Source organism: Dendrobium catenatum, unplaced genomic scaffold (genome assembly GCF_001605985.2).
Source record: "Dendrobium catenatum unplaced genomic scaffold, ASM160598v2 fragScaff_scaffold_377, whole genome shotgun sequence".
Lineage (NCBI taxonomy): Eukaryota > Viridiplantae > Streptophyta > Magnoliopsida > Asparagales > Orchidaceae > Dendrobium > Dendrobium catenatum.
The window spans coordinates 166,777-182,834 of NW_021318839.1; the positions used below are offsets into that span (position 1 = coordinate 166,777).

The window sequence follows — 16,058 nt, forward strand, 5'->3', positions numbered from 1 at the left end:
TCCAATTTAACAATGCCTCAAGCATAGAGGTTGCCTACAAATACCTATTATTTGATCTTCAAAAGGATCTTTACACACCCCATTAAGATGAACTCAAGCTTTATAATTCTATAGAGAGAGTTTGAAGATTGAGTGTTTGCATTACTTTTTCTCTAGAAACGTCAAAATTCTCAAATGGACCTAAGCCATGTTGTTGAAACACTTAAAATCATTATATGTTGTCTCCTTTTGTTCTATTATCTTCTACTTGTCTATTCCTCACTTGCTAGTCGAATCCTTCTACAGCAAGAAATCAACAAACTAGAAATCTCAACCCTGTTCTTAACCTCACTAACATAGCAGGAGCTTGACTGAATCATATATATTACTTTCTCCAACCATTTTTCACCATTCACATCTTTTTTGCTGCCCTCATTAAGTTGGCTAAAAATTTGTGGATGAACGTCCAACTCCAAGTAATCATCCACCGTCTCCAACCTTTCTTATGCACTCCTAACAGCAATAGAAGCGACGCTTTTCTTCGCCCACAAAGACATTTGGCACGATGCTTAGTTCCTGGAACTTTCTATAAGAAGTATCTCGTTCTATACTTTACCTCTGAATATTATTCTTAAGGCTCCTATCTCATCTTCAGCGACAACTCTAGAATCACATCATTGCCATTTCTGGCTCTCCTGTTGTCAACTGGCATGCCAAACATCATTAAATTAATTAAACAGAGAAGTTGACCAAAATATCTTTAATAAAGCCTTAAAAAGTATATTCAAATTAACAGCATGGATTTGACCACATATGTCAAGATTCATGCTCTAATTATCTACAGACAATGAGATTCGAATAGGATAATGACAGTTCCATCTCATAATGACGGTTCGAATAGAATTGAATCTAGGCCTGGTTGTTCTGCTTTGCCCGCCACTTGATTCGAAATGTGGTATAATAGAGGCCAATCTAACATCAAACCGAGGTGAATTCTGCCCTCCTAAATATCGATCTATTAAAGCATCCTTGATCAGTTGGATTAGACAGGACTTACCAACTATCCTGAGATTTACCACCCAATTCCACGCCACCTCAAGCCAATTCCACCTTGATGAAATTTATTCCACAAACCCTAGAAGATTCTGCTTTTTTGCCTTGACGCCTCTGCAATGATCATCACTCAGTCCAACCATTGAAGATGCACTATATTTTCACTTCCTAAATGCAATAATGGCCATGCCAAGAATATTCTCTATTGTAACATGGATAGAGTTGTTCGAAAAAATTTATGAAGAATACTTTTAACATCGTAGGCCTAAAACTTTTTTTATTCTCGCAAAGAAATTAAATAATTCCAACATGCATCGCACTGCACTTCGAAGTGGATACTAAATGTTAAAATATGATTCACAAGCCATCCTTTTCAAGTTATTTCAAAAACGTATGAAAGAATATTCAGATACAATTTGTCAATAAAATCGTAAGTACTGGAGAACTGAAAGTTTCCACCTTGCTAGTATCCTTAACATGAAAATGTTTGCTGTTGAACGATGCATGCTGTGAGACTTCTGAGGCTGATAACAAAACACCATTACAAAAGTTGCTCTGTTTCTCACCCTGCAAAACAAAGAGCTTATCTTTAGCTAATCTTATAGAAGATATTAACTTCATCAAGTTTCAAAGATCAATACTTACACACTCATCCACGTGAATTGCTTATGTATATATGTTCAGGAATATTAGCCATCACACTTTAATAGCCCATAATCAATCTTTTAGCATACATAGAGAAAAGAGATGTTCTCAGATATATCAGAAGTAATAGATATAACTTTCGATAAGAAAGTATCTAAGGGGTTGTTTAGTCATAAGTATTTAAAATTCAGATGCATTCTAAATAGAATGTAAAATAAACTCAATGTATTTGAAATACTTCGTAATATTTGGTTTGTTATAAAGTAATTCTAAGATATCATTTTTTGGTATTTTGATTGCTGCGAAGTAAATGAAAATCGCAAATTGAGGGCTCACCACTGACAGTGAGGCCTAAGTGGGTCACATGTGGTTGTGGAGGCAAACGGGGGGTTACAGCGGTCATAGTGGAAGCTGGAGGCAAAGATCTATGCCGATGAGGGCATAAACACAAGGAGTCAGTAATGCTGCTAGTAAGGTGGCGCGAACATGGGGATGGTAAGACTGGTGACACTATGTGAGTGTCGTGAGTGGTGAGATCACATGACCGTGTGAGCAACAAGGTCTTATTACATGATATGATGTATTTACTATTTAGAATTAGCCCGAATTGGACGAATTCCAAATACATTAAAAATGAATTGGTTGATGTATTCAAAGCCCCTATTGAAATAGCTTTAATTTATTTTACAGTAAACCAAACACTCAAAAACTTAAAATCCATGCATTTGAAATATTGTATGATTTAAATCACTCCAACACAACCATAAATATAATTGAAACTCAAAAAAGAAAATATCAATATTTTCAATATTATATCATCACCATCATTAGTCATATCCCAACTACTAGGGGTCTACTCTATGAGTCATCTTTTTTCACTTGCTCATTTCATTTGTTCCTACTAAATTGTTGCACTCTGATATTAAAACTATTCTTCGTCAATCTTTTTGAACAATTTCTATTCATGTTAACTTAATTCTACCCATTTCTCTTTCCTAATATGTTGACACTAATCTTATCTAATCATCTAGTGAGTGCATTTTTTCCCCTTGTACAAGTTCGAACCACCAAAATATATTTTCAATAACTTTTCTCTAGTAGATTCAACTATAATCATTCATCTAATATAATCAATACATCTTCCATCCTTCATAGGTTTTCCATGTCCAATATTCTTATGTTCATCATGCTCAACTTAATTATTAGTGAATTTTTACTGTTAACACTCAAATACATATCAATAGCTAATCTAATTGTAGTTTTATAAAATTTACTTTAATTTCTCCAGGAATACACTTTTCAATTTTAATAATATAGCTTTAACTTTAGAAATTATATCATCATCTAAATAATTCTTTTCAATGTTTAATACGTAACTAGATCAATCTTTTTCAAAACTAAAATAAAAAGTTCCCTGGCGCATTCAGTTATTTTGTTAGATTTGCAATATACACAAACGCCTGTAAAGAAGGAAGATCTACAAAGCAAAGCTTTTTAGCAAAAACGCAAATTAAGAACAATGCAATCATCCATAATTCTTTTTTTAAAAGCTTAGTCAAACTTCAGATAGAGATCATTTGCTGAATATCAATGTTCTGTTTGTGAGTTATCTTAAAAAAATAAAACCACAAATACTTCTAATCTTCTTGTTCATCATTTTTAAGTAACAATATAAATTGGAAATATGGTCCTCTCTATGCTTAACTAGAACATAGATAAACAAATCAGCAGAGCAAGCAAACATCTATTAACGAAGGAGCCATTTGAGATCACTGTTGTCTTTTTTTTTTTAATTTATTTAATTCATATTTTAATAAGAAATAAAACATGCTTGATATCTTAAAAAAATTATTTTTATTTATTTATGTGATAATGGCAACAGTATCAATGATAATTATTGGCAGCATGGCAACGATGGCCAACGAGGCGACAACGGCGGGGTGATCGCCAATGGTGGCAGTGCCGCAGTGGTAAATGTAGTAGTAGTTGAGGTCAATAGTTGTGAATGTTAGTAGTGGCAACTGGTGGCGACAACGAGTAATGATAGTTATTTTTAAGAACATTCAAAACACTTAAAATTTATCTTTTAGTATTTTAATAATAACTAAATTTATTAAAAAAAGCTAAAAAACACACCAAAGAAACATAGTTTAAGAAAATTATTACAAACATATCCGAAATAAATTAAATTTAACATAGGAGTTGATTCGAGTTCTCATTTTATCAACCTTCTGGCATGAAAAGAGAGAATGTAAATACTAGCAATTAAAAAGTTTATTAAAAGTTACAGACAAAATTGAAGTTAAGAAGTTTCAAAATGGTCGTAGTTTTAATAAGCAAAATTATATTGGTAAAATTTGAGGTAGACTACTGCAAAGAATAAGTGGGGTAGCTCGTTAAAATCCAAAGCAGCTTCTACATTATTATTATTGAATTCACTAAAAATCTGATCATAATCAACTTAAATGAAATTTGATTTGATTTCTCATATGATGAACATCATGATGTAGAACATTGGAGGGTTTAGAGTATCTAATGCAACTAAATATTCCAATGTATGAAACCACAAAAATCAGTTTTAGGATTTCACAATTCTACAAACCACCAATTGAAACAATAATTTTTATCCTTTTTATGTAAACTGAAAAGTTAACAAAAATTCAGGTCAAATAATAATTTTATGATTGATTCAAATGACATTCAGTAAAAAATTTAAAAGCTCCAAAAAACCTCAAATCGGTTAAGATTCATATAGCCAAAAAGAAATTCAATTTTGATAGATTTAACCAAAATCAAATATGCTTGCAAAATCTAACATCAAATTAAGCAAAAGAAAAGAGAAGTAAGAAATTGCCAAATATATAAAATTATCAGGCCTTACATTTGGTCAAAAAGATATCTACCCCTAAAAAATGACAGTAACACTTGTACAATATGCGAAGGAATTAACATCCAATCAAACACACAAAGTTGACACGAACTGGGAAACCCTTTTTACACGCCTTAATAAATCAATATTATAAAAATCCAATTCTAAGGTCGATTCCTTAAACCCGAGCACTAACTCCAATAATTATAGTCAATAAGAATCATACATCCATGCATAAATCTCTCTCCAAAACCCAATTACGATGTAAGCACACAAAATAAAATCTATTGAGAAAACATACGCTACAAGAGCCGCCTATAAGGTCCACCGCTTATGGATATGTTATAAAGAACAGTCCATAGCTTTCGGTAACAACCAAGACCAAATCCTTAAGAAAGAAACACTGTCCCAACTGCAAAAAACTACATGGCCAAACCCTGCTACAATAGCCGCACAACTTCAAAAAGATAAATCAATTGCAATTAATACTTATCCATACAAAGCAGCCCAATTGAATAGCTAGAAAATTGTTTAAGTCTAACACGTAAATACGTAATGATCTTTCAGATTACAAAATCAATAGCAACAGCTTGAACCTAGCAAAATATGAGGTGGATCAAGCCAAGGAAATCATACCAATAGAGAAAACACATGTTCTCATAGGCATATTCCAAACAAATTATAATTGAAATAAACAAAAGAAATATAACCACAATAATGAAACCCAAATAACTCGGATCATTTATTTGCTCCATACTTCCAACGAATACAAACTTGTAGTTCTCCATCATATTCTAAGATAGAGAAATATAAAGATTGGCGCTTAGAAAGTCCATAAAAGACAAGTTATGAACTTTAAATATGATGGACCGTAGTATTAGTAGGAAAATTTAAATCTGGTTAAATTAGAGAACAGGTTAACCTATCGTTATGATAGGTTGGACAGTTCATTAAAACCTAGAGCAATTTATACACAATCATTGAATTGACTAAAATAACAGAAAATATCACCACAATTTAAAAGGAGACACTAGTTGAAATGAAAAAAATAGAGCGAAAGATGGAGAATGCAATGCATAAAGAAAATCGAGGATTTGATTTTTTTCTTAAGGTCTAAAAGACTATCATGCAATTTTTTATTTGAGCAGTTTCAGCTTTACCAGTGCCATAGAGTAGGGCAAAAGTTATGACTTTTTTGTGCAAAAAGGAATTTTAGGACAAAAATATTGGGACGTGGAAAGTGTATAATTCAGTAGATATGACTGAGCATGTTATAATTGTAGAAGTTAGCAGAAAAATAGTTGAACATGTTTATATTTACATATACAAAAAAAAAGCTTTAATTACTAAATATGTGGCAGATGAGTACCTCAGAAGCATTTCCTTTATCTTGAGCATCATCGAAAAGTGGTGTATAAGGAGATGCGATACGAACATAACTGCCAAAAATATTGTCTGAACATTGTCTAGCCATATCTTCAGTTGGCGGATTTAAGAAACTCCTCCGATAAAATGCTTCGTGATAGGATACACTGTCCCCATTTGATGGACCCAATCTGTACATCTGGATCCACAACAATGAGGATAAAATCCTGACTGAAAAGCCCATAATTTGCATTGAAAATGCTAGTCTGAGAGAGAACACATAGAATGGATCTTTGTTCTCATTATAAGTAAAGTTCCTACACAAGAAATTGTAAAAATTAGGTAGAAAAAGAATCAATGTGCATGAAGACCCGAAGTATAATGCTAACGAACACATAACAATGAAAAGAATAGCGTAACTGATAATTTATAGAAGGCACACGACATAAATAGCTCAGCATATGCCCGTCACCATTTAATGTGAACACCATTTGCAGGTTAGTAGTTAATGTGAATTACCAACTAGTGGTTGCAATTATGAATTACCAACTTGATTCCCGGATGAAATTAAAAAATATCATGCGCCAAATAAATGGTGTTCACTCATTGGATCACATGAGAAACATATAATGACATTTCTAAAAATGCTGAGCCATGTAAAGGGATCCTTGATATTCAAATATTAACCCTTTTTTTTTTTTGAGAAAAGGATCAAAATGGTCTTTTGACTCTTTATGAAGGATCAAAATGACACTCAACTATATTAAAGGATAATTTTGATCCCTCAAATTTTTAAAATCAAAATAATCTCATGGTGCAACTATTTTGGTTTCTCTTTAAGAAATTGAGGGACAAAAATGGTGATTTAATATAGTTGAGGACTATTTTAATCTTTCATAAATAGTTGAGGGACCATTTTGATCATTTTCTCCTTCTTTTTCCATCTCACTACCATGTAGTTCTATATTTCATCCACCGCAAACTCAATATTTGCCTCAAGCATAAATATCCGCCATACCATCTAGTGTAATTCAATTGTAAAACCTTCTCTGAATATACTATTAGCAGCAGGTTGTCAGGAGTTGGGAATTTTGTTATGCTAATTTGGCTCCTCGTATGGTTGCCCTTCATGCATTATCAAAATTTAAAAAAAAATATTACTGCGCCTTCAAGAAAAAAATAAATAAATATATAGCAAACCTTCAGGATTCCGAAGAAAGCAAAGAGGGCTTCGTGGCAGCAAAGGGAAAAAGGTGATGAAGAAATGTATTGATGCAGAGCAAGTTGATGAATAGAGCACGTTAAGACGCAGGACATCTTACCTCCACTTCAACTTTCACCACGCTAGTACCATTTCTATTATTTTGGTTTTATTACTACTTTTTAGTTGTTATACCAGTAATAGCTTTAACAAAATATGATAGAAATAGAAAATATATATTAGTAGGTAAAGAGGAGGACGCGGCCTTTTTCATATATCAAATTACAGGATTGTTCTATTGGAAACTTTATTTCTTTCTTGTTTGTCTGCTATTCTTCTTCTAGTAGTTGCATTAGGTTGGTATCAGAGCCTACTCCTGGAAGCATGGCGGATTGTGGCAAGGAACCGGCTGCCGACGATGATTGGAGCCTTGAAACCTAAAGGAAAAATCAAGAAAACCTCACTTTGCAGATCGAGGAAATATCTGCAGATTTTCGACATTTCTCCGTCGAAATACGCCACGATTTACATCTAACACAGATGAGGAATCCGCCTCAACCACATCACCGAGCGACTGCACTGGCAACCATACTAGTTACGAAGAAATGGGTCTTGACCGAAATGTGCAAAGAGGGTATGTGCAAAACCATGAAGTATCAAACTCTGAAGATGATACCCGACAGTTCCGCAGGAGGGATCTGGCGCATTCAAATGAAGAGAATGAAGGTAATGAAATTCATCAAGAACATTTCAAGCATCGTTGTCCTGGGCATTATTGACAATGTTCAGGAGAATTTAGAGTGAAATTAGATGTTCTATTTTTTATGGGCATTTGCATATAAAGGATTATTTAGAGTGGGAAAAGGCTGTCGAAAAATTCTTCGAACATATGAAAATCGAGCCCAACAAACAAGTGAAATATGTCACTTGTAGACTTAGAGGAGAAGCTAGTATTTGGTGGGCACAACTACTATAAATGAGACAACGAAAAGGTAAGGGCCAAGTGCGTAGTTGGATTCGGATGAAATAACTATTGAGAGCACATTTTCTTCCTATAGATTTTGAGCAGATATTATATATGAGGTATCAGCATTGTATACAAGGAACTCAATCCGTAAGTGAGTACACTGAAGAAATTCATAGATTGAGTGCGAGAAATAATCTTAATGAGCCCCCAAATCAAATGGTAGCTCATTATATCGGTCTCAAGAATAGCATACAAGATAAATTAGAATTGAACTCAGTATGGTCACTATCCCAGGCTATAAATTTTGCATTGAAAGCTGAAATGCATTAGTAACGCCAATTTAGAAACACCTATAGTCGGCGACATTTCAAGGAACTACCCATTGTAGCCAACAAAAATAGCTCACTTGTTATCAAGTACCCAAATGTTGTGAATCCATCCAGTCAAGTTGTTCATTCATGAACTCAAGCTAATCCCGATAACAAATTCTAACCCATGACTAAAATTGTAGCTAAAGAAAACCCATATGCTAAGAGCTTTACACTCTTCTGTTGTTTCCAACCCGGTCATAAATCTAACGAATGCCCTCAAAGAGGGCAAGCACATATAATGGAAGCTAAAGAAGGAAGTGAAACCATCAACCCGGAATTAGAAGGGGTTGGAGAAACAGAGGGCCTGATAGGTGATGAGGGAGAACCTTTGGTTTGTGTTATGGAAAAACCTTTGCTAGCTCCTCAACAAATGATTAATTCACAGCGTAATGCCATTTTCAGAACACGGTGCATCATTAATGGGAAAGTTTGTGATCTCCTCATCGATAGTGGGTGAACTAAAAACATAATCTCTAGGTCGGTTGTCCGAAGCCTTCAGCTCAAAACTATAAAAAATCCTCATCCCTATAAAATATGCTGGGTAAGGAAATATATGGAGATTGTGGTTACATAAATGTGTTGAGTAACCTTTTCAATCGGCAAACAATACGTTTGTGACGTCTTATGTGATATTTTGGATATGGATGTTTTCCACCTCATATTGGGTAGACCATAGCAATTTGACAATTGTTCCAGCTATGATTGTAGAGCCAATGTTAATTCTTTTGAGTGGAAAGGGCAACGTCTACAGCTGCTACCCAGTTCGAATGAGCATAAATTGTAGACTTCTGGGCATACAAATTTAGTAGCTATGCATATAGTTTCAGGATCTGCCTTGCTTCACTGTTTGCATGAATCCACCGCTTTATTTGTCACTAAATCGAGCACATACTGTAATCAAAGATAAATTAATGGTGAGATAAGACAACTTATAGACAGTTTTAGGGACATTAGTCCGGACGAGCTTCCTGCTGACCTACCCCCTCTATGTAACATGCAACATCAAATAGATTTTATTCTAGGTGCAACAATGCCCAATTTGCCTCAGTATCGGTTGAGCCCACAAGAGTAGGACATTTTACAGAAAATAATTGATGATCTATTAGAAAAATAGCTCATACAAACCAGCTTAAGCCTGTGTGCAGTCCTTGCATTAGTAGTTCCAAAAAAGGATGGTACCTGGCGCATATGTGTGGACAATCGAACCATTAACAAAATAACTATAAAATATAGATTTTCAATGCTACAAATTAATGAGTTTATCGACAATCTTGTTGGCTCTTCCATCTTTTCCAAATTGGATCTCCGTAGTGGGTATCATCAGATCAGAATTCGTTCGGAAAGACCGCATTTAAAACTCCGCATGGACTGTGCGAGTGGAAAGTGATGTCATTCAGGTTATGTAATGCAGCCTCCACCTTCATGAGAATGATGAATGAGGTATTAAAACCTTTTTGGGGCAAATTTTGCATTGTTTACTTTGATGACATATTAGTATATAGCAATACTTTGGAACATTGTGTCGATCACTTGGCCGCCATCTTTAAAGTTTTAAGACAGCAGCGCCTATTCATTACCCTTACCAAATGTGAATTTGTAACTTCCAAAGTCCATTTCTTTGGTTTTATAATTTCCCACGAAGGAGTACAGATGGACCCATAGAAAGTGGCTGCAATTGTAGATTGGTCGAGCCCCCGTTCCTTCTTTGATATTTCAGAGTTTTCATGGCCTAGCTAACTTTTTCTACCGCAAATTCATTAAAGGTTTCAGTCTTATTATGACTCTTATAATAGTGTTTAAAATCAAAAAGATTTTAATGAGACATTGAACAACAAAGGAGTTTTGAAGCTATCAAGAAAGCTTGAGCTCAGCACTGGCATTGGTGATCCCTAGCTTCAATAAGGTATTCAATGTAGATACTGACGCCTCTTCTATTGGTATTGGTGCGATGTTATCCCAAGAAAGTAAACCGGTTGCCTTTTTCAGTGAAAAATTATGTCCAGCAAGACAGAAATGGATAATTTATGAGCAAGAATTTTATGCAATAATTCATGCACTTAAATAATGAGAGTACCATCTATTACATTAGGATTTTATTCCCTACAGTGATAACAAAACTCTTTAATATATAAACAATCAAAAGACTATTAACAGGATGCATGCCCGATGGATAACATTTCTACAAAAATTTTCATTTATCCTGAAGCACAAATCTGGTATACAAAATCATGTAGCTGATGCTCTTAGCAGAAAAATTGTTCTTCTTACACAGCTGCAAATAGAAATTACAGGGTTGAACTGCCTTAAAGTTTTATATCACTAATCCTGGTTTTAGTGACAATTGGAAACAATGCCTCGCTGATCAAACTATTAATGACTACAACCTGCGCCATGGCTTCTTATTCCGACATAATTTGCATTCCCATGTCATCCTGGCTGCAGCACCTAATCCGTGAGGCACATTGTGGAGGCTTAGCCGCACAGGTAGGTCACGACAAGGTGCTGCAGCAATTGAATTAGCGCTTCTTTTGAACCTACCTTCACCGTGATGTCTTCAGGCTTGCCGATCATTGCTACATTTGTGAAAACTATAAAGGCGGAGCTCAAAATGCTAGTCTTTACATGCCATTATCGGTACCAGATTCTATTTGGAAAGATCTCAGCTTAGATTTTGTTTTGGTTTTACCACGAACCAAGCCCTTCAATGACTTAATTGGTTGTCAACAGGTTCTCCAAGATAGCACACTTTATCTCTCGTAAGAAAACATCTAATGCCCTTCACATTGCCCATATTTTCTTTCAAGAAATAGTTCGTTTACATGGTTTGCCTCGGAACCTAACTTCTGATCAAGATGTTAAATTTATAAGCCACTTTTGGTGGGAACTTTGGAAACAGTTGGGCATTGATTTACCATTAAGCTCCACTCATCACCCTCAATCGGATGGTCAGACTAAGGTTGTCAACTACACCTTAGGCAACATGCTTCGTTGTCTGGTATAAGAGCACCCAAAGCAATGGGAAAACATTTTGAGTAATGCCGAATTTGCTTAAAACTCAATGACAAACCGTTCCACTGGTAAGTCCCTTTTCAATATTTTATACACTAAATTGCCTAACTTGGCATTAGACATTGTTGTTTTACTAAAATGCAAGCCAGTGGCTACTGCCACCTTCACTAATTAGTACACACAAATGCTTACGGAGGTGTGTCAACAACTTACCAATTCCCATTAGCGATACATGGTTGCAACAGACATCCACTGCAAACAGAAATTATTTAACGTTGGTGATCTCGTCATGGTCAAACCGTGTCTCGAACATTTTCCTCCTAGAACATATTCGAAGCTGACTCGCCGTAAGATCGGCCCTGTGCCTATCATTGCAAAGATCAACGACAATGCCTATACTATTGCCTTACCATCAGACTGTCACATGCCTCCTACATTTAATGTATTTGATATCTAGCCATGTCATCCTCCAGATGATGCTCCCATTTCACTCAGCTTGTTGAAGTCGAGCTCTTCAACTGCTGGTGAAGACACGTACTACTGCAGAGCAAGTTGATAAATAGAGCATGTTAAGATGACATCTTACCTCTACTTCACCTTTCACTACACTAGTATCATTTCTGTTCTTATAGTACTATTACTATCTTTTTAGTTGGTATATCAATAATAGCATTAACAAAATATGATAAAAATAAAAAATACATATATTAGTAGGTAAAGAAGAGGAGACGGGCTTTTCATATATCAAATTACAGGATTACTATTCTATCGGAAACTTTTTCTGTTTCTTGTTTGTCTGCTATTCTTCTTCCAATGGTTGCATTACGTATTAATGGGGCCATAAAAAAGGAGACCGTTTTCAGGGTCTCTATGATGTGTAGGAGTAGGTGCATATAAGTGGGATGTCGCCTATTTCTCTCAGGAAAACGATGACTGCTCCAGAAAAAAGGGACCTTTCTAAGGCTTTCAATGATGCGCACAGGTGCAAATAGGTGAGACGGCATCTTATTTACGTATTCTATCATCATTTCTGTTATTCCTATCCTCCAATTCTCACAGAACAAGATGGACATCATAAGCATGACCGTCAATCTTATGGACAGTAACCAGGTGGCATCCTTGACATTCACTTGCTGGCTATAACTGTGGCGAGCTGCAAAGACGCCGGACTAGCATAAATGCTATTGCTTCGCATGGCAGCAGCCCACCATCTCTTCTCTGCAAGAGAAGATGGGCAGGCCTTGATATGGAAGTTTTTTACAACTGTACCAACTGAAAGGTTTGATCTTGTGCTTGCTTACCACGCTGGGACAAAGATAAACCAGTTGCAATGGCCTGCTGCTCACCGGGATTGGACTGGAGTTTCTTTCTCAAACAAAGTGTAGCTTCTCAGGGAAAAGAAGGATGTACTTGTTTGCCTTCATTCACGTGGTATATGCAAGAATTGTATTTTGTATGATAGTTTTATGTTTTCAGGAAGTACTAAATGTTGGTTCCTGTCAAATGTTAATCTTCCTTAGTGACAACAAAAGAGCCGGATTAATTGAGGATGATTGTCAACAGGTTGTTCTCTATTGGTCACTATTTTGTTTTTAGTCAGTCTACTGCTTTGATGGAATATTTTTTAGGACATTAAACAAGATGCCATCAATAACCATATTGCTTATGACGAACTTTCTCCTCAACAAAACAAACGACGGTGGATACAATGCAGTCAATATTTCCACTTTCGGTAAATGGTAAAGAGCAATTCAAAGATGACTAGATGATTAGGGGTGTTTGATTTAAAGAAAAGTGAGTGTCAAGTACTCCAAATATAAGGATTTTAAGAATTTTGATGATTGGCTTGATAAAAAAGGAGTACAAAATAAAATTTTGATGTTATTCAAACTCACCTTGTAGTTTATTTTTTATTTATTATAAACTTGCCCATTTTTTTAACAAATTTCAAATACACCGCAAGCTGACTCCATTCTCAGCGCCGCTACTACCAACATCATCTGATACCCACCCATCATTGTCGCCAGCCTACCCTTCGCCACCGCGCCGCCACCCACTTGCTATCTCTGCTTGTTGCCATCAGTTGATCGCCTCCACCTGCCACCCACTACCTCTTCTCTTGGGCATCTTATTCCTATTCTATAACAGAGAGTTTTCCATTTCCTATTCCTTCATATAGCACTTCTTAGATCTTGAGAGTGAGAATGATAAGCACACACACACACACACACACACACAGAGAGAGAGAGAGAGAGCACAAAATCACCAAAGGATATCCTTTGCTTCCGTTTTGACGATTTGGGAGAGATGAATTCCTCTTCTCTTCATTTGGGCCTTCTCTTGAGAAAGGCTCCTCCATGTTTGTATGAGATCTTCTCCACTCCTCTTAAGTAGTTTTCAGATAAAAAGAACTTTATACATACTTCACACTCTTCTAGGCTTAACTCTTGGTGGCCTCTTATCCAAGTGATAGGTTATTATAAGGCATGATACCAACAAAGATTTCGAAATTCAAACAAAAAAAACACAATTTTTGAACGAATCAATGGCTCTGCATACCATATTGTGCCCGAGAAGAACACAAACCAAGCAGCATCAAGAAAAATCATGCAGCTGAGGAGCACGCCGTAGGTCCTCACTAGAATTTGGCTGCTACCCTCCATAGCCACAATGGCAAAGAGTGCCGCCACCATGTTCGCCAACAGGATACCATTGAACAATGCTCCCAATGATCCAATCATCGAGCAACCAATCTAAATAACCCAACAAGAAGCCGATCAAACAATTACTGTCAAACTGAACCCAAGTTAAAACAAATTCTGAAACAATGAACTTAAAAATCCAAATGCACAAAACGAATTTAAACAAAAGGCTAATTTGATGGAATTGTGATGCGCCATTGGTGCCGTAAGAGCAAACCTGTACATATAAGAGAAGAATGGCAAGCCCTTGGAGGCTGCCATGATCCCGAAGCCACAACCGTAAGCGCGGCCCAAGCGAACGGAATCGCCCGAGCATCCTAAATCATGAAAAATAAAACAGATATTGATCCAAATTTCCGAACATTTGCGCTGCTGTGGCGACGGCGGTGCCTTAGGGGGTAGGGGGAACGGGGCGAGTGGGAGGAACGCCGAAGAAAGCACATTTTTTAGGGGAATTACATTCGTACCTTTTTATTTAATGCTATTTATATATTCAATATTTAAAATTTTAATATTATATGTCTATTATAAATAGATAAAATAAAATATTAAATTTAATTGGATAATATAAATGATAAGAATGATATATTTAATATTAAAATTTTATATGAACGGTAGGAATATAATATTACCGTATTAATTCTTAGATATGTTAATATCATGAAATAAAGTGGTATGTATGTAAATTTTCTTTTTTTATTGGGTACCATCCTATATCATCTTATTTATAAATCTAACACTCAAAATTTTTAATATTTCATTTATATCATTCATAGACTATTTTAATATAAATATGTCACTACATCACGATCTTACCTGCGAAAATCTCCCTCTCAACATGCAACAACCTTGGCTTGGCAAATCCTTTGAGCACTCTGGCGCTCTTCAGCCAAGAATTTCGGCATTGCTATTCAACCAAAGATTCGGCACTTAGAGGTGATGTGAGTTCGTCTCTATTCTTCGAGTTTATTAGCCTCTCATTTCTTCAACATCTAGGGCATTTGTTAACGGATTTAGTCGACAACAAAGATCCACTCAACACCAACTACCAAAACAGTGAAGACCCAAGCAATCCTTAAAAGGTAATGTAAATTTTTGTATATACCTCAAGCTAGAGAACTTGATGGTAGTCTATAGTTTGCTGTTATTGACAGTTATGGCTTGCAACCTATACATTCAAATTTGGGTTCATATGCTTCCTGATTTTGTAGTTGATTTAAAAATATGTTTGTTTTAGCTTTAGTCCACTAACAGTTAAATGATTTTAAAAATTCTAAATTTTGAGTTAATTGTATGATAATTTATATTGATTTGTATAATGGATGGACAAGCTTTATCTTATTTGGAGGTTTGCATAATGTATTAAGATGGTGTTCTTGTTATGCAAAGTATAATTGTGTTAATTTTCTTACTGATCTAACAGAATTTGTGTTGTTTCAAATGATTTCAAAAAACTCATCTATTACAAAAGTCAAATACCAACATTCTCAAGTTTTCTGCTATTGTCATGTGAAATGTGTGTTGTATACTTACTACCGAGGACTTAATAGAGAAAAACAATTTTATAGGTGCATTGATAATCGAACAGATGACGATTGCAATTACTTTAAATGAATAGATGAACTAGAAGACCGATCTTATGCCACCCATTATGAATTAAAAGTTATCAAGGCAAGAATTTCCAAGAAGCTTGACTTAGTCGTATTCATGATGAAAGTCTTTGTTTCGGTTGTTGTTTTGACCCATCATCAGAGTTTAATTTGTGTAGTAATATGTTGTGTGGAATGAGTTTTGAATGTTAATGCAGTGTATGTGTTGCAGATTATTTGCTTATTTGAACTTATATTTTGTATCTTAAAATGTGAACCTCTATTTTATTTGTTTAATGAAGTCTTGC

The 16,058-nt window shown here is 35.3% G+C and overlaps 1 protein-coding gene across 2 annotated transcripts; it reads right to left on the bottom strand.

The window, feature by feature from the left end:
• Positions 1-1,292: 1,292 nt before the first annotated feature.
• LOC110098220 lies at positions 1,293-14,615 on the bottom strand. Of its 2 annotated transcripts, none has more exons than XM_020824963.2 (4): positions 14,379-14,615; positions 14,019-14,212; positions 5,916-6,228; positions 1,293-1,599 (listed from the first exon to the last, which is right to left on the bottom strand). In XM_020824963.2, the coding sequence occupies exons 1-4, from the start codon at positions 14,475-14,477 to the stop codon at positions 1,438-1,440; spliced, it is 768 nt and encodes a 255-aa protein (XP_020680622.1). In that variant the 5' UTR covers positions 14,478-14,615; the 3' UTR covers positions 1,293-1,437. The 2 variants fall into 2 exon arrangements, with proteins under 2 accessions (XP_020680622.1, XP_028549709.1); XM_028693876.1 differs by having other exon boundaries at positions 14,019-14,247; positions 14,379-14,537.
• Positions 14,616-16,058: the final 1,443 nt, after the last annotated feature.